Source organism: Phascolarctos cinereus, unplaced genomic scaffold (assembly GCF_003287225.1).
Source record: "Phascolarctos cinereus isolate Bilbo 61053 unplaced genomic scaffold, phaCin_HiC Scaffold_9;HRSCAF=440, whole genome shotgun sequence".
In the NCBI taxonomy this organism is placed as follows: domain Eukaryota; kingdom Metazoa; phylum Chordata; class Mammalia; order Diprotodontia; family Phascolarctidae; genus Phascolarctos; species Phascolarctos cinereus.
Window position 1 is genome coordinate 252,567,757 of NW_027556402.1, and position 26,542 is coordinate 252,594,298.

Sequence of the window (26,542 nt, forward strand, 5' to 3'; positions counted from 1 at the left end):
TGGCCAGCGTAAACATGTCTGCAACCGCCAGTCCCCCGGAGGGTGTTAACAGAGAAGCACTGGGGGCGGAGCAGAGGACACTCTTTGTGTTTGATTTCAATGCCTGTGTGTACACAAACAGCTTCCACATCTGCCTCCCTTCTTTGGCTAGCACCTGACTGGCTGGTAGACCAGAAGGCTGTCGGTGCAGTGGGACTTCATGCCATGGGTCACTGCTGACTACAGACCCAGACGTGGAAGCCAGGCCATGGTTCTGAAAACATCCTGCATGCCATCATAGCCACACCATCCCTGGTTTATCACACACCTGCATGGGTCAAGCCTCCTTCCAAAGTCCATGGGCAGGGCCAACAGCTCTTTAACCCAAATTTTAGGAGGCAGCATGGCAGAACCAACGTCTGTGGCACGAGGTGGAAGTGAGGGGAGGCAATGTGTGAGGATCGTGTCTAATACCCAGGCCAGGCGGGTCCCTGGGGTGTGGAAAACCCATAGGGAAGAGCAGGGCCTGTGGGGTAGGGGGGTTGATGAGGACCTGAGGGTCTGGGCTGCCTTGGAAAATTCGGCATCTGGGCCTGGGTCGGGTAGGGAGGCACCTGAGTTGGGTATGGGGGTCTTCCTCCTGCTGGGAAATAAGACTGCTGAGGGTAGCCTGGACTAGGGGCTGGGCCTCGGGCCATGGGATACATTGGTCCAGAAGATGAGCTCCCAGATTGAGACAGAGGATATCCCGGTCCAGAAGATGAGTGTGGGGACCAGGGGCGCCCTGTGCCCGCCCCTCCAGGCTGGGCTGGTGGATAGCCAGGGCCAGAAGGCACATGGTAAGGGAAGGAGGGTTGGGAGGTGACAGGGAAAGGAGATGGCTGTAGAGCTCCTTGGGCTGTGGGACCAACCGGTAAGTTAGGAGACGGGCTGTAGGGGAGTGGATAGGCGGGGCCTGCCGAAGGAGGGGCAGGCGAGGCGGGACGGCAGGCACGGCATCTGCCACAGCAGTGGTCGTCTCAATAGCTGGCTGAGGTGGGAGCGTGGGCCTGGCTGGCTCTTTGGAAACCCTGGGCTTCCGTACCAACTCCTGCAGCTTTTCCACTCGAACTCGGCGCAAATGGGACAGCATCCTCATGGAGGCAAAGTTCTCAAGAAACGTATCCAAGGGCACCTCCCCCTCGAGGAACTTCTCAGCCATGGCCTGGAAGGCAAACAGTGGAGGTCACCATGGCAGACGAGTCCCATTCTCAAGGCTGCCCTCCCCTCCAAAACCAGCACGTCTCCAGGGCAGAGCAGAGGGACCTTCCTCCGAAGGTCACTGCCTTGGCAACAGTGACGTCCAAGGAGGAAGGAGGTGACCAAGGGTTCAAGGCCGTCCCACGCGTCCCTGCCCCAGGCCAGGTGGGCACAAGTCCCCTGTAAAAGCCCCAGAAGGCAGCAGGGGCAGTGGCCAACTCCTTCCTGCCAGGAAGAGAGCCTCCCCTACCTCCGATTCCTCTTCGATTTTCATGCCCTCGATCCGCAGAAGGTCCAGCAAGGTTCCTGGCTGCAGCACTGCAGAGAACTTCTCTGGAAAAAGAGGAGAAACAATCCTCCTATCGATAACACCTTTGAAGCCTTTATGAAGAATTTACAACGTACGGAGCATGGGGCTAAGGGGTACGAACAGAAGAGAAGCCTGCCCCGGCCAGGGGCTTACATCCCCATGGAGGAGACAACCCATGTGGGACTGCAGATTTCCGTCCAGCACAGTTGGCCCTGGACAAATATCACCCGGGGACGCCTCCTCTCCTGCACCCGCAGCGGCTCCCTAATCTCCCCCACTGGAATGGAAGCTCCTTGAGGGCAGGGACTCTTTCCCTTTGCTGGTCTCTAAGCTCCAGCACTGAGCCTGGTGCCTGGGACGCAGTACACACTTAATAAATGCCTGCTGGCTGTCTGCCTGCCTGCCTGCCTGAGGATGCTTCCCAACATCCATTATTGTCATTCTTGTTCTACAGATGAAGAACTGCGGCCCAGAGCGGTCACTACAGCTGGACGGTCTCAGAGAAAGGACGGCAATCTGTGTCTTCCTGACTCCACCGCACCAGGGCAAACACGCCAGCCGGGAGATGCCACGCTCCTGACAGAGTCAACTGTCGCTCCCATCTCCCTGACAGTGGTGGGGCCGTGAGTATCCGGGGAAGAACAGGGGGCTCCAGGCCACCAGTCCTGCTTCCACCATGAAGTCCAATGACCCCCTGGGAAGAAGGGACCCCCCCCAATCCACACCACTACTACCACCGACCACAACCAAAGCCGGCAGCGCCCCCCAGCCACCACCCTGCTTCCAACCTGGCCCCCACAACCGCCATCCAGCCAAGCAAACTCTGCCAGCCCCAAACGCTAACCAGCTGCCCCCAAGGGGACAGGCACTCCCGTCAGGTGGCTAATGTTTATATGGGGTGCCAAGCACCATGCTACACGCTTTACAAAGATCACCTCACTTCATTCGCACAACCACCCTGGGAGGTAGCCATGGTCATCATCTCCATAAAGTAAAAACAGATGAGGAAACTGAGGCAGACAAAGGTAAAGTGGCTTGCCTGGGGTCACACAGCTAATAAGTCTCTGAGGCCAGATTTGAACTCAAGTCTTCCTGATTCCCAGCCAGGTGAGTCAAACCATCACCATCTTCCCGCAGACCATGGTGGAGACAGCCCAGGGCCCAGATTCCACCATCTCTGGGAAGAGAGTGACCCCCAGGCCCCAAGTTCTGCTTCTAGCCCAGGCCTCAGAGATGTAAAGGCCCGAGGCAGACAGCAATGCATTTTCTTATGTCATTTCCACCAAAATTCCTCTGCCTGGGGTCTCCCCCATTAGAACACAAGCTCCTTGGATGCAGGGTTCACCTGGCTTTTCTCCTTGGGCTCCCCCGTTGTGCACAGTAAGGTGTTCAGTAAACGCTTTGTCATCCATTCATGGATTTCTCACCAGAACCCACAGTAGCGACAAGGCCAATCCCTCCCTCTACAGTCCTAAGCTACACACACACACACACACACACACACACACACACACACGCGCGCACGCGCGCGCGCACATATGCATACACACATGCACACACACATGCACACGCATATACACATGCACACGTGCACACATACACATTCATACACACATACACACACTCACACACGCAGGCAGCTCAGCCTCGATGAAGCTATAAGAGCCCCTCAGGCGAGGCCGCTCAGACCTCCTGGCACCAGCACCTTGACCATCTCTCTCCCCTCAGACCCTCCCTAATGAAGACAGCCCACCCTGAGCCCCAGAGCCTCCCAGACCAGCAGGGCTGCTGCCGCCCACATACCCTGCCCTCACTGAGGTGAGAGATGACCTGCCTTCCTCAAGCCACCCCAGCACAACTGTGGATCAACTGCTACCAACCGGCAGTTAGGCAGGAGGGCCCCGGGGGCCCCCCAGGGCCTGCTTCCAGCCTGGCCCTCACGGCCATCGATCGCCATCCACCATCCGGAGGGCCCCTCGGCCGGCCGGTCCCCCCAGCGGCCAGCCGACCGCCACTCACTGAGCCACAGCAGGGAGAGCGATGGGGAGAGCCACAAGGCGGGTCAGACCCCCCGCCCCACCTCGGCCTCCGCCACCAGGACCCTGAGGCCGAGAGGTTTAGGATGGCAAGGCTCACAGCCAGGGTCGAGAGCCGTCATCCTGGGGAGGTGCTCGTCACAACCTCAGAAGCTGGTGGGATTTGGTCAGTGGTGATGACATTAAAGAGGCCTGACTGCCCGCTTGGCCACTGCTCCTAAGGACCCTGGGACCTTTCTGCCCAACCTGCAGCTGAAACCTTCCCCACCTGGGTCATCTCCACCTTGAGGGCAGGCCCCTTCTGATGTTACCATGTGTATTCCCAGGGCCCAGCACAGAGCTGGGCACACAGAAAGCACTTAATAAACGCTCCCTTATCTAAGGGCTAACACTGGCTATTACTATCCTGGGGACCCACAGCCCTCTGGAGGTCAGCCAGGGCCTGGGGGCTGCTTCCTTCTCCACATCCCCAGCCCCAGCCACGCACAGGGCGCTACATAAATGGTCCCCAGGCGCCATTTCTGGGGCTCGCTGGCAGCTCACCCAGCTTGGCCTTCTGTTCCTGGCACTTCTCCACCAGCTTCTGGAGCTCCTGGTACTTGTCTAAGAGGTTGGAGCGGCTGATCTCCAGGGGCGCCTGGAAGACGAGGTTTTGCTCGGCCAAGCTCCGGTTGGTGGCGAGCGCCATCTCCCGCTCTAGCTGCAGGTCCTGGACCTAGGAAGAAAGAGACCCTGGTGATAGGGGGCTCTCACCTCCCAATTACTTGACGGCGTGGGCAGGGTGAGGAGGTGGGGTAAGCCCAGCATTGACACAGATGAGGAAACTGAGGCAGTCAGGGCGAAATGACTTACGCAGGGTCACACATCTCCTAAGTGTTGGAGGAAGGATTTGAACCCAGCTATCCTGGCTCTAGATCCAGCACTCCCGTCCTCTAGGCCAGGGCTTCTTAAACTTGGCACTGCGCGGCCTGGGGGCAAATACCTCAGGCGCATTACGCGTTGGATTTTTACTTAGTTTTCGGTTGCTGCACATTCAGAAATCTTTTCTGTTGCCAAATTTTTCGCGATCCCACAGGAGTCTGGACCCAGTTGAAGAAGCGCTGCTCTAGGCGGTGCTGCCTCTCCCATCGTTGAGGAAAGAAGCCGAGCACGGTCTTGGCTCTGACCACGGGCCTGTCGAGCGCAGCCTTCTGTCTGCCCCAAGCGTCCCGGGACGTGCTGTCCAAGGCCACGGGATCAGGGACTTGGCCGTGACCTCAAGGGTGAAAAGGGCTTCCTGTTCTGGACCTCTCAGCAGCAAGCTGAGCTGGACCTCTGCAGAATCTACCTATACTTTCACCCTGAGGACACACAAGTAGGAGAGGAGCGTATTGCCACAGCCCTGGGGACTGACGCATGGCCGCTCCTGCTCGTGTCTGGGAACAGGGAAACCCCAAGGCAGCGCTCCCTTGGTTCAGCAAGCCCAAAACGTGCCCCCATTGGGCCTAGGTCTCTGATTCCCTCCTCCCAGGAAGCCCCAGGAATGCTCGCAGGATGGAGAAAAGCTTTTTTTTTCTTAAGCATCAGCCTTGAGAAAACCTCCTTAGAGAGAAGAACCCACTGGTAAAGAAATACGGCAGCTCTAGATTTATAACACCCCCTCCTCCCCAATAAGTGGCTCTGCCCCCCCCGCCTACCCCCCCAGGCCTTCTCCACCCATAGCTGAAGCCCCCAACCTTGGAGCTCGGATGGCCACAGGGCTCTCCAAGGAGACAAGGCAGAACGCAGAGGACATTGAGTCAGAGAAGCCACTGTCTCTGTGACCTTGGTGGAGTCACTCAGCCCGTACGAGCCTCAGGCCCCTATCTGCCAATGGGAGCGATGGCCTCGTGGTTTCTCTGGCACGGCTCTCCCACAAGCCCAACGGCGTGGCAGGTGTCCTGTGGCCTCTCTGCTACCGGGTAGAAGGCCTTCAGAGCTGCTGTGGCCACACTGGCTACAAGGCCCTCAGAAGTCCCTCTAGCTTGAAGAGCCCCCCTGCTCTGACATGACCCTCAAGGCCAGAGGTCATTGCCACTCTGGGGTGCTACTGGATGAGAGAATACCGGGTGGCTCAGACCCGCCCCCAGCCCCAGACCACACGGGGCGGTTCTTTCACCTCCTCTGACCTGGTCTCCGACCCTACCCCACCCCCTTCCTCGCTGCTCCCATGGGTAAGTGGTGCCCTCCAGAGACCCTCCCCTGCTTCGCTTGAGGGGCCGCCCATCCAGTAATGCCGCCTGTGACCTTATTGGTGTTTCCAGCAGCCACATCGTGTTGCTGACTCCTGTGGAGTTTATTTATAGACAGCTTAAGCCTGCTGAGGATTTTTCACCTAGGATCGTGATTACGAGCTGGGAAGGACCTTCAGGCGCATCCACACCTGCCCTGGGCCCACACAGGGCCCCAGAGTCCAAGCTCCAGCTGCCCCTGCAGGGCAGCCATGTCTCCAGCCAAGATTCATACAATTGTTGCTTTTTAAACCACGTGCCAAACTCCCCGTGGCTCCTTGCCAATTTCATCTTTTCACCCAGTGACGGTGCACTCTCCCCGGCTTCCTTCACATCCACCCCAAGGCCACATGCACAAGCGCAGCGTCTGAATCCCTTCCTCCCCTCATCCCCCCCTCCAAACCATCCTCCATGTAATGCAACAAAGCCAGGTTACTCTCCTACTCAAGAATCTCCAATAGCTCCCTACTGACTCCAGGCCACAAAACGAACCCCTCAGCTTCCCACCCTGGCTCCTAGAGATGAATGCAGGCCCCCATCCTCTTCCTCATTTCCCTTCTCATTCTTGGGATCTCTTGGGGACACAGGGGCCAGGGCTTTGTCCCAAGTCCCCACCTGTGTATGCACCAGGGTCTCACAGCGGAGGCCATTCCCCTGCCTGCTCACCTTGCAAACATCCCTCTGGAGGCCCGACATTTTCTTGGCCATTTTTGGTCCTAGGAGTAAGCAGGGTCATCAGCAGTGACTCCAAGCTCCTCTTTCTTGGGTTATGAGCAATAGCTTGGAGCCCCAGATGCTGGTTTGGGTTTTTCTGTTCTTTTTTTTACCTAGCCTGAATCACCGAATGGGTGTTGCCTCAGTCAAACTAAGATGGGTTCACTCAAGACCTCCGCTTTAAAAAGCCAAAGTCTCCCACTGCATCCTGGGCCATTTCCAGGCATCCTGGCCCATATCTGGCCACTGAGAACGTAAGGCTGGTGACATTGCACAGTCCTGCCTCACTGAAATCCAAGTCACTCACGTGTCATGGCCTCACCCCCTAAGGTCATGGTCCTCTTCGAGAATCAAGGACGAACAAGTGAAACTCATCCGCAGTCCATCCCTCCTCCCATGGCCTCGCTGCACCCGTGACTTCCCCAGTGGCCAGCATCTTGCAACTCAGGAGACCTCAGTATCATATGTTAGTGTGGTGAGAGGCAGCGGGGGTAGGGCACCAGGCCAGGAGGACCTGGGCTCAAACCTCACCTCAGACACATCCTATCATAGAACCCCTCCAAGCCTCAGTTTCCTCACCTCTCAAATAGAGACAGTAACACTTGGAAAACCTTCCTGAAGCATTGTTGTGAGGCTCAAATGGGATCCCTTCTATAAAGTACTCTGAGAAAATTAAGGCAAGTTATCAGACATTAGTGTGTGTGTGCGCCTAAATACAGCTATCAGAGATCATTACGTACTTTTTCATCAGAGGCAGCATGGGGGGGGGGGCAGCCCTGAAGCCAAGAACTGACTCCTGGGTCCAGGGCACACCCCTTCATGTGGCCCGTCACAGCCTGGGCCAAATCCCCAGGCCTGTAAGGTGCCAAAAAGGGGCCAAGCCACCCAGGCAGAGGGGGCCTCCTCACCCGGGAGCTCCCAGGACCAAAGACATCACAGACCCTGCCTGTCCCGGCTTTCTCATCTGCAGCACTCACAAAGACATAAGTAAAACCAGTCACAGACTGAGGGTGAGGAGAAACCTTCAGCAGCCACCCGGGCCAATGCGAACAAGAGCTTCAGCGTCATAGACCTCCAAAGTGTGTGTGGGGAGATCCCCATCACTGCCGCCCCTTGGGCACCCTGGTAGGTACCAACTTGTTCCAAGCCTCAGTTGGACTTTTCGTACCTTTTCCCCACCCCGGTTGTGCCCTCTGGGCCAAGCAGAAAAGGCTAGCCCCTCCTCTGAGGACAGACCTTCAAACACCTGAGGTCTGCAGTCCTCTTCTGCTCCCCCAGCCCCAGCCTTCTCTTTTCCAGGCTCCAGCCTCTCCATGAACTAGGGATGTCAAGCCTTCAGCCCAGCACCAGAGGCTCTGGGGGGGTCACAGGACTGCCCAGAAACGCCTCAAGATCAGGCACACCACATCCACGCCCCCTCAAACATCCCGTGGCGGAGAAGGGTGGGGGGAGAACGTCAAGGTCTCCCGAGAACTCAGCGGCCTTCTCCAGGCCCCCTCATCCTGCTCTGCTGGATCCCAAGGCCGGGGAGAGGACGCAATGTGAGGACAGATGTCAAGCACACTACAGAAATGCCAGTTACTGTTACTGCTGCTGCTGCTGTTATTACAGTCACCTTTGCTCTGGGACTCAGGGTCGAGAAGACCTGAGGTCAGACTCTACTTCAGACAGCCGTGTGACCCTGGGCACATCACTTCGCCACTGCCTGCCTCAGTTTCCCCATCTGTAAGCTGGAGATAATCACAGTGCCTCCCTCCCACGGTTAGCAAACCTAGAAAGCTCCACACAGATGTTGGTGATGTGTTTTACCTCGGGTGACTCCATGACCAGACGGTCAATCTCCTCGGGGTCATCCTGCAACTTCTCTAGTTCCTCCACCGTCCAGTCCCTCAGGTCTTCCATCTTCCTCGGGGAACAACTGCAGAAGAAGAAGGAGAGAAAGGGCAGAGGGTCAGTGGAGGGAGAGCACTCTGTGACGAGCGCATCCACAGACGGGACAACAGGAGGGCTCCCCAGGAGCTCGCGGCCTTGCTGGGAAGCTCTAAAGGGGTCCGAGTCGATGGAGGCCTGGAGGCTCTGCCAGGCACACACAGGAGCAGAACTTTACAGAGAGGGAAGCTGAAGCACACAGTAATTAGCCCCGGGTCACACCAGTAATTCAGAGCAGAGCCGCCATCCAAACCCGGTGCTCCTTCCATGACATCATGGGTCACCCCCGGCCACTGGAATCCCAGGGGAAGAAAAGGGAGAAGGCAGCAGGTGGGGGGACAAGCAGGAGGAGCAGAAACGTTTCCCCCAGGTCCCAGATTTCTACAGTGCCCTCACGGCCCGGGACCTCGGCTGGCCAGAAATACTCTGCACGTCCCTCTAGAGGCATTTCCCGGCCTCAGTCCTGGAGCCTCGGGCAAGCCGTCCTGTTAAATTTAGCCACAAACCATCAGGTTCCCCCCAGGTATTCTTCCCAACAGCGGGCCTCACCGACGGCCACAGAAACAAGACTGTTGTCAAGTCTGAAATGTAGCTGCGCTGGTACCGGGGAGCACTGGGGCAATGAAAAAAGGTCCCTTGGCCCAGAGACGGCCCTTCTGGGCTGCATGTGCTCTTAGGTCACCTTGCTTTGAAGAATATCAAATCTCAGGGCAATGCCACTGCAGACGGCCAGGGAGAAAAAGAAAGAGGAAGGACCGCCACCCTTTGAAAGCCAAGCCTGAGGCCCTGGGACCTAAACGGATCAGGAGCAGAGCTCTGCCTGGTGAGATACTCAGGAAGGCAGGGGGCAGAAAGACAAAGACAGCCTGACAGAAACAACCGCCCCAGGAAACACAGCAGCCTCAGCGGCAGAGGAACAAAGCCCTGCCAACTGTCTGGGGACCCGGCAAGTCGCCCAGGAAGCACAGGCCACGGAAAACAATGAGCCGGCTTACTGATGATTCACCCCTCAGTATCTGGTGCCTTATGAGCTGATGGGGCAAAAGTCCCTATTGCAGAGGGCCTGGCACCCAGCTCCCCAGCCATGACCTGCCTGAGGGGCCCCGGACACCACCAGGAGGAATGGGCTATTACTGGCCACGGCCTCACAAATTTACCAGAAAGCATTGCAATGTGCAAACGGCAGCTCCACAGGCGCCAAAGGGAGAATGAACCACCACTGCTGGGTACAGAGAAGGCGATGCTGGATACGTCCTCAAGGAAATGAGGGGTTCTAAGGTGTAGAAAGGAGGAAGGGGGCATGCAGGCACGGGGGGGGGGGGGGAGCGGCTGCGCAGGAGAAGCAGCCCGAGGGCTTGCTAAAGGGGAGCAGGGGGTCTCAAGGCTGCAAAGGAGAGGCAGCTTGGGGCCAAGTGTGGGGCAGGGCTGGGCCGCTGAACAAGGAGCCAGGACTTCCACCATCTGGGCAGTGCAACGTTCGGAGCCGCCCTCACGGAAGATCAGAGAGGACGGAAGGGACGTGGGGCAGGGCAGATAGCTAGCGAGCAGTGGGAGAAGCAGGAAGGGAAGCCTGGCTTGGGAACCCCAGCCCTCAGCCCTTGGCTTCTCCCCCTGCTTCCCACAAACAACAACCTTCCTCATCGGTGTAAGGAACCTCCTGGAGGTTCTGGATGACTGTCACTTTCTCCCTGGGACCAAGTGCCATGGGAAATCTGCTCAGCTATTCGAACAATCCCATTTTCTATGCACAAATCAAGAATTCACCCACCAGCCAAAGTATGAAGGGAACTGCATTTCTAACCACATCACACTTCCTGAAATACCAATCTGGCCATGCGACTCCCTCACCCAACTCATGCCCAGGGCTTCCTATTAGCACAAACTGTCAATCCCCTCTTGGGTTTGGCTCCTACCTACCTTCCCAGCCTCACTGAACCCGACCCTGCAATGAAGCCAAGAGCACCTTCCCTCTGTCCCTCGCTCTCCCATCTCCACGCCTTTGCACGGACCGTCCCCATGCCTGGCGCACACTCCCTCCCTTCCTCTCTTGTCCTTTAAGATGCCGTCACCACACAAAGCCTTCCTGATCTCCCCAACGGCCAGCTAGCGTGTACTTAGCGCTGGGCACAGATTGGTCTTTTTCTATTTATGTGTAGAAGTGCACGGTTCTCGTCTCCTTTATTAGAATGGAAGCTCCCTGGGAACGGAGATTGTTTTATTCTTTGTGCTTGTACGCCCAATATCCAGCACACAGTAGGAGCTTAATCTTTGCTGCAATGCTTGGGACTGGGGAGGGGAGGGGCAAGGGAAAAGTTAGGTGATGTAACAAGAGATCGTTTAAAATGTATATTTAAAAAGAACCATTGTGGGCACTGCTCTCCAGTGACTGCTGTCGCTTCCCAATACACTCTTCCCAGGACAGAGAAGGAAGTCCAGAGGGTCGGGTCTGAAAGGGCGCACATGACCGGCTGGAGGTCCTGGTAGGAAGTGACCAGAGGGAGGGCCACAAGGCAGAAATCTCTCAGGACAGGGAGGGGGTAAGGGGCAGGAAGGCAGGTGATGGATGATCTGAGTGTCCCTCCAGACCCAGAGCCATAGGTCCTTACGAGCTGAGAGGACGACAGAGGGCAAGCCGCCTGCAAGTATCTGCAGGGCTGCTGTGGGGACAGGCGAGATGCCCGCTTCACTGGGCCCCAGGCAGCCGCACTAGGGTGGTGGGAGGTGAAGAGGCAAACTCCACCTTGATGGGAGGAAAAACTACGTGACAAGTCAAGCAAGCAAAAAGTAAAAGAGGCTGCGTCCCTGTGAAGGACCCTCTCATGGCACAGATGGTGACAGTGGTGGTGGCAGCGACAGTAGCAGTAACAGTGGCAGCGGGCTCCTCTTTGTGGAAGGTTTTCAGGGAAGCTGGAAGACGACTCATCAGGCACAGGAGGGAAGGGGATTCCTGTTCTGATGTCCCACGCTGGGCTTCGACATTTAAACGGCTCCTCCCAGCTCAAATATTGGGGGATGAGGATGACTGACATTTCACAGCGCGCTAAGCTTTTCAAAGCACTGGCCATATGTCATCTCATTTGATGCTTATAATTACGCAATCACAGGTTTTCTCCACAGAACAGACTGTTTCTACTTGGGGCTCAGGGCAGTTAGGTGACCTGCCTGTGGTCACTTGGCCAGGACCCACATGCAGGGCTCTCCTGCCTTCCATGTTCTAGGATACCTGAAATATTCCTAACAATGAACCGTCCAGGAGTGGAAGGCTGAGCTTTAAACAAAAGCCCGATGGCCACTCCTCAGGGAGACTCCAGAGAGGATTGCTGCAGGTCCCACGAGGTAGGCTCTGGGATCCTTTCCAACCCTGAGTGAGAGCCACAGCCTTCAGTAACCTGCTAGGAATTTGTAATCCACAACATGAGCTAAGCCCTTCTTTAGCACCACTGACTGAAAAGAAATGGGGGATGGAGGTGCTCTCGGTTCTTATTTCGATAAGCATCTTTTCTGTTCCCCAGCTGGGAAAGAAAATTGGCAGCGGCAGCAAATCCAGAAGGAAAATATTTTCATTATCAGAATGAAATGCCTTTTTTTCTTTCTTAATCTGACAAAACAAGGCTGCCTCACTTCTCACCCTTGGGCGCCTTCACTGAAACCCACTTCCTTTCAGGCTCCAAAAATGACCCTTCTGTGTTGAAACAATCCAAGGATGTCAGGGATTCAAAACAAAAAGATCTTCCTTTTTCTCTATGGGTCAAGCATCAGCAGAGTGACTTCAAACACTAGGCACCGGCTAAGTGTAAGACAAGTTGTTTAAGCTCTCTGCAGCCTCAGTTTCTCACCTGTAGAATAGGGAAAATAACACCACCTAAGGTTGCTGTGAAGATTGAGTGAAATAATACGTGCAAAGCGCCTTGTAAGTCTTAAAGTGCTTCACAGATATTAGCTATCACTATGATTATTACTATTCTAAAGACTGTCCAGGAGCAAAGATGCGCTGGGTGATGAGGTGAACCAAGAAAGCCAGCCGTGGGCCCTGACGATGTTCTGACTGGAGCTCCCCCCGGCCGAGCCCTTTGTCCTGCTCTCCCTCATTCGTTCCGGAAACCTATCCCAACAGGTGCAGAGGCAGTGGCCTGAGAGGGAGGGGCTGCCCGGAGGTCCTGCTCGCTGTGTCCTTGCCCTTCCAGCTCCTGCAGATTCAGACCCTGGCCATGGCCCGAGCGCTCAAGGGCAATCAGGCAAGGGACCTGCCAGTACTCTACTTTTTGTACCCACTGCCTTGGGCCAAACACTTCCCTTGGCTGACTCTCCGTCTTCACAGGCTACAGAACAAGGATCCCATTCCCTTACCTGACCCTAACGTTCCTTCATCCAACAGAGGAACTGAGACAAAGGGACACAGGGAGGGACAGAGAGACAGAAACAAAGCCAGAAAAAGACAGAAACCGCGAGAGACAGGGAGAGACAGACAGACAGGGGAAGAGAGACAAGAGACAGGGAAAGAGAAGCAGAGAGACGAGGAGAGAAGGAGAGACAGACACAGAGACACAAAGAGAGGGAAAAAGAAAGAGAGAGAGAAGGGCTGAGAAAGAAGGAAGAGAGGAGAGGGAGAGAGAGAGATACAGAAGGAAGAGAGACAGAGAGGAGACAGAGAAGAGAGAGAGGAGAAAGAAAGAGAGGGAGGGAGAAAGAGAGAGAGAAGGGGGGAAGAGAGAGGACAGAGGGGAGGAGAGAGCATCTCAATGGTCTGGACACTAACTAACGTGTGCTACCGTATTCACAGGGTGTGGTCAAGCCAGAGTAGGCATAGCCAAAGCATTCTGGGATCCTCAGACTGCAAACCCCAGCCCCACTCCACACACACCCTTTAACAACCTGGTTCTTCCTGTGGTTAACTCTGCCTCCTACGATGTGTCACCAGGCGCAGCCCGCAGCCAGGACGACCAGGCACCATTTAGTTCAGATAACCTACAATCTCTTAAGTTTTCTTTCAAGGTCCCAGCTCCCTATGGCCACCTCCTTCAGGCCAACAATAGAGCAGCACTGAAGATGGGGCTGGGTTTCCCCCATTTCACAAACTGGCACGTGGGGGCAGGGGGATTCAGTGGCCCAAGATCACAGAGCAAGTCATCAGAGAAGCCACAGGTGAAATCCACCTTCTCCCACGGTTTTCATGCTAATGTTCTCTTGGTTGCCTTGGGAGGTGTAAATCTCCCTTCTCAAAATCAATCCATTGTGAGCCCTCTCTCAGTAGTTTGCTCTGAAACCTGATTAGGTGATTCTGATTATGAATATATGAAAAACCCTATAGATTTTGGCTTACAGATAAGAGAGCCATGGGGGGAATGGGCTGCCCACTCCCCCAGAAATCAAATGGGGGAAATATTGAAGGGATTAGGAAGCAAGTGATTAATTGTGGGAAGTCGGAGAATCACACTGTCTCCATCTTGTGACTCAATTCTGGACCTAGCTCAGTTCCCCTTCTATTCAATTATGGGTCTAGTCCAATTTCTGTCTTGTACTTTATTCAATTGTGGGACCTGGGAAAAAACCTTATTGTACTGTTTGAACCTAGCCCTGTGTGGCTGGGAAGCTGGACCACCTCTCCCTGCTGCTTCAAGATCCTTAACTAAGGACCCTGGCTATGTCACAACAAACCCTGTCATAGCCAAAGACCAATGCATGGAGTTTTCTCATAATTATACATCGCAAGCAACCCAGAGGCTTATCTGAAACTGGCCCCTTACGGCTCAATCAGTTACTGTTCCCATGTGCCTTTAATGGTTCACAGACACTTGGGGGGGGCACCTCTTTTTCTGAACTCTGGGAATTGTACCTGTTCACCCTTCCCCTCTAAACTCGGAAAGTCCATAATCTCTCCCCTAGTTAGAAATTAAGATTACCTAATGTTGTACTGTTCACTTTTAATTAATTGGCCTCACTTGATTTAATTATACAAGCGTGTCTCCCCCTGCAATGGGGGTCGGGGCCTAGGCTGAGGAGGTCTGGGCCTGGTTTGCTGGGCAATTGCCATCCATTGCATAATAAATACGTCCAGAAGATCGAACCTTTGTTTTCTCAGTCATTTCATCAGCCTCACCAGGAAGCTCAGACAAACCCATCACCATTATAACATCTTAGCAGGCGCTCACTAAGCACTGTTTAAGTGCCTACTATGGGCCAGGCCCTGCGCTAAGTGCTTGCGGGTTGCTCGGTCACATAATACAAACTTTAAACCAACGGGTCTCCGTGTGCGCCATGCTCTCCGAGGCATGTCATGCTGTGGAGGACAAGGGGGCCACAGAAACCAGCCCCCACGTCCTCTTCTTTCCAGCAGACGGGGGCAGGCCACGGGCGGCTGGCCCCCTCCGCCTGGGTCGCAGAATTATCGCTCCAGGAGGCAGAGGGCCCTCCAAGGCCGCCCAGTCCCACTCGCCATTTTACCAAGGGGGCTCGGCCTCTTCCTTCTCAGACAAGTCCAGGTGGGGTGATGACATGTGTGGGAGGGTTTGGAAGGGGGTGAGGGGAGCTGATGGACAGGTGGGATGAGGCACAAGGATTGGAGGTGTTCTCAGAAGGCTGACGGGTTCATGAAGCCTCCAGACACCGCACGTGAACCCAAGGGGAGAGCACATCGACTGTCACTCTCGGTCCTTCAGAGTTCTCCTGTGGGGTGGAAGGAGGGAGAGACCGGCTCCTCAGCAACTCTCGCCGTCTAGAACAATCAGCCGACTCCTTCTATCTCGGCTGAAACGCAGCCACACGGCCTGATGCTCTCCCAGGAGAGACGGAGGCAGGGCTGATTATCAGTACAAGTGCCATTTAGGAGAAGGCTGATGCCAGCTCTCTCGATTCCAGAGCAGGCAAAGCAAGGAAGATGAGGTGTGAAGCACCTGTCAGACAAAAGCTAAAGCTGAAAATAGTCACAGACGAACCAGATTAACGGAGGTCTGCCAGGTCAGCTCCTAAATCTGTCTTCAGGATGGCGGCTTCTCCCCACCCCCAGCTCTTCCCCCATGGGGTAGGCCCTGGCTGGCCTTGCCACTAAATGACCGGGTGGTCGTGAAGACATCAGGGACCCCTTGCTTTCTTGGCCCTTAAAACTCACCTCTCCAAGGCCAAGGACAAAGTCTCACAAAGCAAGAATAAAGCAAAAGCCATCATTTTCTAACAGATGGCACACTAAACCAGGATTCCTCTACCAGTGACTCAGACCAGGCTCCAAGAGGTATATCTGCAAAGTGAGGGTGGGCTCTACACTCACCCCATTTCCTAGGAATTACCTGAGGACAGCGCATCAGCATGAAGCCCCCTGGGAGGATGCAATACCACCTGGAGCACGACTCCTACCCTAAAGTGGGTGATCTCTCTGCAAGACACAGGGAAAAAGGCCTCACCTGTGATCTGAAAAGAATGAACCAGTCATGGAGCAAAGGTAAATGGATGGACAGCCCAAGAGCACACTGGGACTTCCAGAGTATGAAAGGCTCCAGGAAAGGCCTCTGGCACAGGGGGTTCCAGAAGGGAATGAGGAAGAAGAGCACAAGAACAGAAAGCACAGATGGGTTGGCATCGGCACCGAGGGAGGCGCCCCCACACTGCCGGGATCCCAGAGGAGCAGAATTATTTGGACGCCCAGCCGCAGAGAGCTCGGATCACAACTGCTTTATGAGAGGGTCTGAGAAACAGCCACAGTGGATGGAATGAGGCAGCCGGAGGAGTGCCCTGCGGTGCCCGGACCAACGCTGGCACCATACATGTAAGTCATTTAACCTGCACGGGCCTTGTTTTCTGATCCACAAAGTGGGAATAAATAACACCTACACTACCCACCTCACTATGTTGCTTTGGGATTCATGAGATAACATGCCCATGAAAAGTGCTCTGGCCAGCCAGGTGGCCCAGTGCACAGAGTGCTGGGCCTGGAGTCGGGAAGACTCGTCTTCTGAGTTCAAATCTGGCCTCAGAGACCTGCTAGCTGTGTGACCCTGGGCAAGTCACTTCACCCTGTTTGCCTCAGTTTCCTCATCTGTAAAATGAGCTGGAGAAGGACATGGCAAACCAGTCCAGTGTCTCGGCCAAGAAAACCCTGAGTGGGGTCACGGAGAATCAAACACGACTGTCACCACTGAACACATCAAAGTGCTCCATCAAAGTCAGCTATTGTTGGCGAGCAGGCAAGGCTCCAGCTGCTGCCCGGTCCACCACCCCAGGGAAATATGGTTCAGAGGCTCTCTGCTAAAGCCTGCCGCAGCATCCCTAACCTTCATCTTCCAACAGCCCCCAGCTAATGGGGTATTTTTCATCTGAAATCCCACCGGAGGAAGAATTGTAAGATCCCTCTTAGATTCCCCAGCTCTGACCTGTGATTTCATAAAAAGCCCTGCTGCCCGAGCAAGTCAACAGGCTAGGCTGCAGCCCTTGCCTAGCCCTCCTCGGCCTCCTGGTGATGTCACAAAGAGCTGCGGTTGCCGTGGAAACCTTCCTAAGCCTCTCTCTTTCTAGCTGATGAGTCCTCATTTCCAGGTGGACTCCAGCTTTGCACCCAGCTACCAAAATGTCGAATCGCTGATGAATGACCTTGATCCTAATCAGGCTGGGGCCCAGCCTCCATGCCATGTCCTCCGGGCCCTGCTGGGGCCATCACCCCTACCTCCTCCCCACAAAGAAGCCAGACACTAGCCCCACGTCCCTCAGCCGGCCTCCTCCTACCCTCCTCTTCTCACCGTGACAGCCCCTGGCTTTACCCTCCCCCCCCTTCTAATTCCTCTTTATGTGGAGCATTTCCCCATTAAGAGGAGACAGAGATCTTGCTTCCTTGTTTTTGTACACCCAGCACCCCTTTAATAAACGCTTTTATGTAAAATGCCTTATCTATCGATGGTCATGAAAATCAATGAAATCAGCATTTCTTTCTCAGCATTCATTACTCATTACAGTGATGGACAGCAAACCGACAGGCTCTGGGGCTCTGCCACACATTTGATGCTAACTGACTGTTTGGAATGGGGGCAGGGCCTCTGAGAGTGCTAGGATGTCCACAGGCTTTCAGTAAAAACACTGATGGGGACCAACGCCAAACCCAATCCTACTTGGGAGAGTGCTGGAAGGTGTACAAAGTTCTCTCTTCCCCACCCCCCGCCAGACAGGCCAGGCACAAAACCACGTGGAGATGAGGACAAGCCAGGCTCTCAGAGGTGGTTCCCTCACAGGCCATGCTGGGAAGTCTGGTCACCTGGTTCCAGAGGCAGTTCTGCTCCACAAAATCTGGTCCTTGTCTGAAGAGCCGGAAGGGATGGCTTCCAAACATGGGTGCTAACAAGATCCCACTACTGTGACTTTGCTATAATGACCATTCACACTTAACCTGAACCTTAGCCATAAAACAGGAATGCTAACAACAGTTGATTATCCTGATTGAAAAGGATGGCTCCAGGGGCAGGAAGGTGGTGCAATGGATAGAGCAGTGAGCATCGGCCCTGGAGTCAGGAGGACCTGAGTTCAAATCTGGCCTCAGACACTCGGCTTACTAGCTGTGTGACCCTGGGCAAGTCACTTACCCCCGACTGCCTTACTAGAAAAAAGAAAAGAATGGCTCCTCTCTGCAAACTTTAAAGCCTACAAGGATGGCTCTTACCATGACTGTCTTTCTAGAGCCCCACTGTAATCATCTTAGCCCTCGCTCCAGAATCTACAATGGAGCCCTCATCTACTCCCCAGTTCCACCATCTCCCCACCATGCTCTTGCTGCTCCAGGTTAGCCTCCACACAGTCCCACACAGAGGCTAAACTCTCTGTTTCTACGCTTCGTTCACCTTAGTCCCCAGCCTACGACGCTCTCCCCTCTTCACTGGGTTCATCTGGTCAAGACCTTCCTCCTCCACTACTGAAGGCAAGGACTGGTTTTCATTTACCCTGTGTCTGTCTGTCTCCCTCAGTGGCTCCCACAGTGCTAAGGGTACAGCAGGTGCTCAATCCTTGCTAAATAAGGTGTGCAATACAACCACCATGTCCATCTTCATAGCTCCTCATGACTTAGAAAGTTGCCGCTCTCCTACTGACCGGCCAGCGTTCTGAGCTTTCTCTGAAGCCCTTGGGCCTCCATCGTCGGTGCACTCTCCCCCTTCAGTCTCAACCACTTTCTTCCTATGCTCTGAGAGGCGCAGAAACGTGTTAAGACACCTGTCTTGGCTGTGTCAACCAGCACCAGAATACAAATTGTGACCCTCGGAGACAGCCCTAGTCAGCTTTCTAGTTATGGCTAGTCAAAGAAGAAAGAAAATGAAAACGAGTTTAATCCACTGCAATCCGGAAACGTCCTTGAAGGCTCCTCACAACTGCCTCATCCCAGCGACTTCTGGAGACCAAAAGACCCTCCTTCCGGCCACGGCATTTTTCTCTCAGGTAGTTTTAGGATCCAGTTGTATTCCATTGCCTCGGTGGTCTCTGCTGGGTCTTCATCCGCGTCTGCTAAGCACAGGGTCCCCCCCAGGCTCTGGCCTGGGCCTTCTTCTCTTCTCACTCATTACTCTTCCAAGGGGTGACCTCTTAGCTCCTGTGGGTTTGATTATCATCATTCTACAGATGGCCGTTGGCCCCCGGCTCTCCTCAGGTGACTCACACGTCTCCGACTCAACATGTCTAAAACAGAATTCATTCTCCTCATGCCCAAACGTGCTGCTCGTCCCACCATCCCACCACTCAGCCACATTCCTCAGTATCCTACAACTCCTCCTCTCCCAGTATCCAATCCATCACCAAATCTGGGCTTCCAGACATCTCTCGAACCTGCATCCCTTCTCTCGAGTCACACCCTAAGTGGAGCCTCTCAGCACCTCCCTTTTGTACTACTTCAACAGCTTTGTAACAGGGCTCTCTGCACTGAGGCTCCTCGGTGGTACAGTGGATAGAGCACTGACCCTAGAGTCAGGAAGATCTGAGTTCAAGTGTTGGCCTCCAACACTTATAACTGTGTGACCCTGGGGCAAGTCACCTAACCTTTCTGTGCCTTAGTTTCCTCATCTGTAAAGTCGGGATAAAAACAGCACCCACCTTCCAGACTTGTGAGGAGAAAGCACTCTGCAAACCTTACAATGCTATATAAATGCTGTTACCATCATTCCAAGCTGTCCTCCACATCTGCCAAGGTGATTTTTCTAAAACATGGGACTGACCATGACATATTCCCTGCCCAAAGAGCCGCAGCGGCTCCCTACGACCTCCAGGATCAAACAGAACACCCCCATTTGGCATTTCAAGCTTTCCACAATCTGGCCCCTTCTGGATCTTCTCACACCTCTCTCCCCTCCACAAATCCCAGGATACCTGCAGCTCCTCAAACACAGCACACTCTCCATCAGCCACGTCCATGCCTTTGCACTGGCTGTACCCTTGCCTGAAACGTTCAGCCCCCTCACCTCCACCTCTTGGCTTCTCGGGCTCCCTTCAAGACTCAGCTTATAGTCGGCCTTCCCTGTTCCCCAGGCCTCTCCTTCCAGGCCTACCCCCATTTACTCTCTGTCTCCCTGCTACGTATCTAGTCGTTCACATGTCATTCGCCCTGGTGGAGCACTGCCTTCTTCGGTGCCAGGGTGATATGGGGGCTTGTCCTCAGCTCTCAGAGCACTCTTTGGCTTAACAGATGCTTGCTGACAAGGCGGCTGGCTTAATTCTGCTCCACAGGTTCCAACTAGACAGACAGTCTTATCTTTTACAGTGATATTTCATGGCCCTGTAATTTCATGAATGTGATGGCTGCTCCCACCACGGTGATCACAGCTCCTTTCTAACCGATTGGGTTGCCTTTAAAACTTGCTAGAGACCAAAAAGTGTGTCCCCTTCCAGCCACCCGAGTGATGGCTTCTCCAAACCCAGAAGACAGTCATCACAGGGCCCACACTCAAAGGCCGCCCCTGCTGGTGTTGGGACTTCATTGGCAGAGACTCCAAGAGCGCCAGGCCAGTGCCACACCATCGGGGGCATCAGAAGACAGCGCCGGTGGGTGTGTTAGTGATGAAAAATAACAGCAGCTCACAAAAGTGCTTTCCTCACAGCAATCCTGTAAAGTAAGGCCACATTAAGTATTGGGCCCATTTTACAGATGAGGAAAATGAGGCACAAAGTCACACAGATGAAACGGCATGAATGCAGATCCTCTGACTCCAAGTCTGGGCCGCCCACTATCCCTTGCCTGCCTCCATCTGCAGGGGTCAGGCACACCCCCTGCTCTGACTGGGGTTGGACCCAAGTGACCCAGCACCCCCTAAGGACAGGGTCCGAGTAAGCAAGACCAGCCAGAAACCCTGGGGTCTGGATCGTGCCCCCAAAGGCTTCTTCAGGGTCCAACATGGTGAAGGCAGCTTCTCGCCCAGGCACCAATGCAAACTGTGCAACTGCCCTAGTTACCGAGGCCATGAGACGCCAGAGGCAGGATCCACCTGGTCCATGCTGGTTCTGTCAGATGACAAGTAGGTAACGGGTGTGGTAAAGCACGAGGGAGGGCGGCTGCTCCTGGCTCAGATCTCTATGGGGCCCTGGTCACATGCCCTGACCTTTGGACCTAGTAAATAAGCACCTTCTGTGGGACCCCAGGCCTCAGTTTCTCCATCTGTGAAGTGTGGATGATACACTGTTTACACTTGCCTACCTCACTGGATAGGTAGTGAGGAAAACATCTTGCAAGTTGTCAAGCCACGGGAGCAACCCTGAGTGACGAGCTGAGAAGATCGCCCCACAAGAGCACAATGATCCTTCCTAGGACTTCGCACTCAAACCCCGCTGTGCCCCCGTGCACCCGCCTCCCCTGCCTAACACAGAAGGGAACGAGCCTGTCCGAGGCTTGCCCACTTTGTCCTGTGCCCTGAGACGGGCAGCCCTAGAGCTGAAACGCCCTCTGGAGCCTCTGGCCAGAACGGATCCATCACAGCCCCAGGCAGGGAAGCTGTCCCCCAAAGCTTCAGCCTCGACAATGCCCCAGCTCTCAGTCTGCAATCACCCTCCTGACAGAGGCCAGCATTGTCAGGGCAGTGAGGCCCTGCCAGCGTCCCGATGGTACGGGCCCCCAGGACAGAGCACAGAGCAGGCATTCAGAAAGGCAGAGGGGCAGCAGCAGCGGGGGGGGGCATCTCCCCCCAGGACCCCACCCTGCCCAGCCGGTCGGAACGCTCCCTGTGCAGACAAAGTTAAAAGACAGTCAGTACAAGAAGAGCGGGAAAAGAAAAGACAAACACGATAGGGAATTGTGTGACAAACAGGAATCGCAAGGCCACCAGATGGGGTCACTTGGGGGCTGAGGCCAAAAGACTCAAGAATTGAGAAAAACGAGCAGTCTGGGCCTTCAGCGACAGCCCAGGATACCAAGGGAAAGTCTTTCACCTCCCACTTACCAGCTGAGTGACTCTGGGTAAGTCACTGAATGGCTGCCTGCCTCAGTTTTCCTCATCTAAAACGGGGATCCTAGGAGCACCTACTTCCCAGTGTTGTGGGGATGATCACATAAAGAGCTTTGCACACCACGAGGTGCGACACAACCCCCACCCCACCCCACACCTTGTTCCCCAGCACAAAGTCCATACCTGTCCAGAGACTGAAGCTTTGGACAGCAGCCCAGGAAAAGGCAGTCCCCAGCAAGGTCCCGTTCTCCCCATCCCCAGCTCTGGGTTCCATCGGGCCAAGGAGAGGTGGCCAGGGTCTCGGACAGGGAACACGGGGGAACGGCAGCACAAAGGAGGAGGAGAGGGGAGAAGCAGAGAATAGAAGGGGGCCAAGGATGGCAGCCAGAGAAAGAGCAAAGCAGAGCTTTAGGCCGAGAGTGGAGCAAAGCAGAGGCTGAGGGTCAGCGGCGCGAGGCTGGTGCTGTGACCTAGCTTTGCATCCTAAGAAGCCTCTGTCCCCCGAGTGGTGCCAGTGACAGGCTGGCAGGAGCTTGGGATCGATGCCAGAAGCCTCAGCGAGCTGGCAAATACAACTGAGCAGCCAGGGTGGCACCCATTCCCTGCCTGAGATGTCTGCTCCAGAGAGAAGCCTAGACACAGCAGACAGGTAAGAACCACTCACATGTGTAAAACGCTTCAAGAATTACAAAACAACCCTGGGAAGTAAGGTCTTTATCCCCACTTTCTGGACGAGGAAACTGAGACCAGAAAGGAGAAATGAGTTTGCCCACGGTCGTGCTGGCTGCAGGATGGAGAGCGGGGCCCCAACACAGGGCTCTGTCCACGAGCTCAGCCCTGCTGCCTGTCTGCGCTAAAGCCCCCAGAACCATGGGCTGCGGCCCTGGCCCCCAGGGTACTCAGGGGAGGCACCTTCTGGCCCCGCCCTGCTCACTGACTTGCTACAGACCTTAAACACCACAATTCCCTCAGGCAAGTGGGCTTTCCTCCCTGGACGATGAGAGACTGTGATTTCTATGCTCCCTCTGGCCCAGTCATGGGGTCAGTGCTTACTGTGGGCCAGGGACCATGCTAAGCAGTGAGGACGTAAAGAAAGGCTCCCGGGCTAAGGGAGAAGACCTGGCAAACAACCCTGGACCGAGGGGGAGCCAGGATACAGCTGAAATACTCAGCACATCAGAGGCACAGAATTAGAGGGGACCCGGAAAGGCTTCTTGCAGAAAGCAGGATCTGAGCCGAGACTGGAAGCAGGTGAGGAGGCAGGGCATTCCTGGTGGGAAGGACAGCCAGGCCTCGGGGCTTCCCCAGGGGCAGGAAGCCGAGTCCCCCACGGTTGGCGCTTTCCCTCAGGTCCCCTCCAAGTCACTCTGCTCATGCCTGGTTCCTACACTGTGGTTTGCAGATCAGGTCAGAGTGTGAGCTCCCTGAAGGCAGGCTGCTTTAGCCTTTCTTTGGATTCCCAGCTTAATACAGGGACTGGAAGACAGCAAGTACTTAACTGATGCTTGTTGAATGAAGACTGACTTGTGTCCTAAAGTCTCCCATGGCCTGTGTTCTGACACCCTTTCCAGTTCTGACATGCCTAGTTCTGAGGCCCCTCCCAGCTCTGACATTCCCTGTTCTAGCTCTGACATCCCCAGTTCTGAGGCCCTCTCCCAGCTCAGACATCCCATGTTCTGAGGCCCCTCCCAGCTCTGACATCCCATGCTCTGAGGCCCCTCCCAGCTCTGACATTCCCTGTTCTAACTCTGACATCCCCAGTTCTGAGGCCTTCTCCCAGCTCTGATATCCCATGTTCTGAGGCCCCTCCCAGCTCTGACATTCCCTGTTCTAGCTCTGACATCCCCAGTTCTGAGGCCCCTCCCAGCTCTGACATTCCCTGTTCTAGCTCTGACATCCCCAGTTCTGAGGCCTTCTCCCAGCTCTGATATCCCATGTTCTGAGGCCCCTCCGAGCTCTGACATTCCCTGTTCTAGCTCTGACATCCCCAGTTCTGAGGCCTTCTCCCAGCTCTGATATCCCATGTTCTGAGGCCCCTCTGAGCTCTGACATTCCCTGTTCTAGCTCTGACATCCCAGTTCTGAGGCCCCTCCGAGCTCTGACATTCCCTGTTCTAGCTCTGACATTCCAGTTCTGAGGCCCCTCCCAGCTCTGACATTCCCTGTTCTAGCTCTGACACCCCATGTTCTAAGGCCCCTCCCAGCTCTGACATCCCCTGTTCCAAGCTCCCTCACAGCCCCGACATTCCCTGTTCTGAGGCCCCTCCCAGGTCTGCATGCTAGGCTCTCAGGAGCTTCCCCAGGCACGACCTCCAGATCCGATGGTCTGCGCTCTATGGTTTAGATTCCCCCCAGCCCTGACATTGTATGCTCCGTGTTCTGGGTGTCCCCCAGCTCAGAGGTTTCTATGGCCTCTATTCTAGAACCCTGGCTCAGTTCTATGCCCCAGATCTAGCTGTCTCCAGCGCAGACGCTTCTATACTCTTTTGCACAACCGCTGAGGAGGGGAGAGTGTCACGTGTGCAAAGTGAGGGGCGGGAGGGGTGAAGGTCACGTGCTCCCCTGCCTCTCTTCTTCCCCCCACCCAACCCGGACTCCAGGCAATGCCGGCGAGAGTCACGCGCCCCCTCCGCCCAATCACGGCGCTCCGCCAGGACGAGGCTGGCGGCGGCGGCGCTTTGCCCGCGCCCCCACAGAGCCCCCTCCCTAGCCCCACCCCCTCACGCAGCCCCCGGAACGACTCCTCGGGCCACCCACCTTCGAGTCCCCACTGCTACTGCCCCCGCCGCTCTCGGTTAAACCTCACGCTTCCGGACCGGGGGGGTGGAGTGGGGAGAGCCTAGCCCCGCCCACCGGATGTGACGCCACCCGGACCCTGTGTCTCCCAGCTCTCCCCACTCCGTCCACTTTCTGGTTTTCATTCTCTTTGGTTTGGACTCGCTGTCTCCCCCCACCCCACCCCCCTCCACGAATACTGGTACAGTCCGAGCGTCCAAAAGCGGCCCCTCCTCCCGCCCGAGGTGGTGCCCTCAGCCCCGCCCCCTCTCCGCGCTCCTCCCCCGACGCCTGGCGAATCACTTGAGTGCGCCTGCGCGAGCTAACCCAGCCCCGCCCCAGAGGCTATGCTCCACTCCAGCCTGGAGGAGGGCGGGGGCTGGGGCGAGACCAAGGGCGTGGCCCAGGCGGGTGGGGCACTGGGCTGGGCACAGCCTGGTGACCTTACCCCACCTTATCTGCCTGCGTGCCCACAGCCACGCCCGGCTTGTTAAAACTGCCGGGCCCAGCTGAGCTTCGGGTCAGGGTGGCCCCATGAGGGGAGCAGGCATCTTTTAAGCGCCTGCTGTGTGCCAGGCATTGACTGCAGCACGTGGCGGGCACCAAAAGAATGAGTTTCCCTGCAAGTCACTTACCTTCTACAGGCTGCTGTTAGGCAGCAAGCATTTATGGAGCGCTTCCTGTGTTCCCAGTGACACCCTCTCTGGGCTACAGACAGCAGCAGGCATTTATGAAGCACTTACTGTGTGCCAGGCACTCACTTCTCAGTGCTGGGGGTACAAAGATGAGTATGAACACAGTCTGTGCCCGCAGAGAGGGAGATGATATGTAAATGACTGGGTCTGCACAAGGCAATTCAGAGAGGAGTCATCTCAGAGGGAAGGCAGGAGCTGATAAGAACTGAGTCTGAAAAGAAGCCACAGAAACCTGGAGGTGGAGTAAGAGAATTCAGTTGTTTCTAAGGCCAGTAGAAGAGGGATCAGCCACCTGCTGCTTGACCCCAAAGGGCAGAAACAATGCGCATGATTTTCAAATTCCAGTCAGCATACATTAGGTGCCAACTGTGTGCGAGGAGCCAGGCTAGGGGCCCTCAAAGAGCTTGCATTATGCTGAGCCATGCAACATGGAGACAGACAGTAAACATAAGAATCTGGGGGGAAAGAGGCCAATTTCAGCTCTCTGTGAGGCAGGAATTGAACAATTAGGTATGTCTGAATGTTTAATGGTCTGCCTATGAAGGTAGTGAGTTCCCCATCACTGGAGGTCTTTAAGTGGAGTGAAGATTGAGTACAGTGGAAGGAGATTCCTACCCAGGAATGGGCCAGCTGGCCCTCCCACCACTAGACCCTCAAGATGCAGAATAATATGATAGAAAATGCTGGAGTAGAGAGGCTGGAATTCAAATGCTGACTCTGACAGTCGTTATGTGACCAGGGCAAGGCGCTTCACTTTTCTGAGGTTCCCTGACCTCACCTGTGAAATGGGGGTGATAGTACCCACAGGCTTGTCACGAGGGCCAGCAGGGATGACGGGTGAGAAGGGGCTGAGTCAGAGGAGCCTGGGCTGGCTGTGGCCTCAGGCTCTTGCTGTCTCCCTCCCCCAAGCTGGACGTGTTGGAGGAGGCGGACAGGAGGAATGGTCACTGCCTGTCCCAGCCGCCCTGAAGGAAGAGGAAGTGGAAGCGTCTCCCTGAAACCCCAACAGAATTCAATGGGAAGTGAGGACTTGTGAGGCGCATGGTCCAGGCACCAGGGAGGAGACCGTAGAAGGCTGCGAGTGGATCCGAGCAGGCCTCTGCTTTCCACAGTGTGCCAGCTTTCGCCTTTCTTTGCATCCCAGGCACTTAGCTCAGTGCCTGGCACTTAGCAGGCACTTAATAAATCTGATGAATCGACTGACAGGACTGCACAGATCAATGGAGGGT

The 26,542-nt window shown here is 55.3% G+C and overlaps 1 protein-coding gene and 1 long non-coding RNA gene across 2 annotated transcripts; both read right to left on the minus strand.

Annotated features, from left to right (window-relative positions):
* Positions 1-357: 357 nt before the first annotated feature.
* On the minus strand, positions 358-10,488 carry VPS37C (VPS37C subunit of ESCRT-I). The gene is given in 6 exon segments (XM_020976104.2): positions 358-961; positions 964-1,183; positions 1,469-1,551; positions 4,108-4,279; positions 8,337-8,445; positions 10,374-10,488. Coding segments are annotated over 6 exon segments (1,200 nt in total). The 5' UTR covers positions 10,475-10,488; the 3' UTR covers positions 358-446.
* Positions 10,489-14,362: 3,874 nt separating this feature from the next.
* Positions 14,363-24,774, minus strand: LOC144455169 (uncharacterized). Its single transcript, XR_013483877.1, has 2 exons — positions 24,601-24,774; positions 14,363-15,346 (listed from the first exon to the last, which is right to left on the minus strand). It is a non-coding gene; the product is annotated as an uncharacterized LOC144455169 (long non-coding RNA).
* Positions 24,775-26,542: the final 1,768 nt, after the last annotated feature.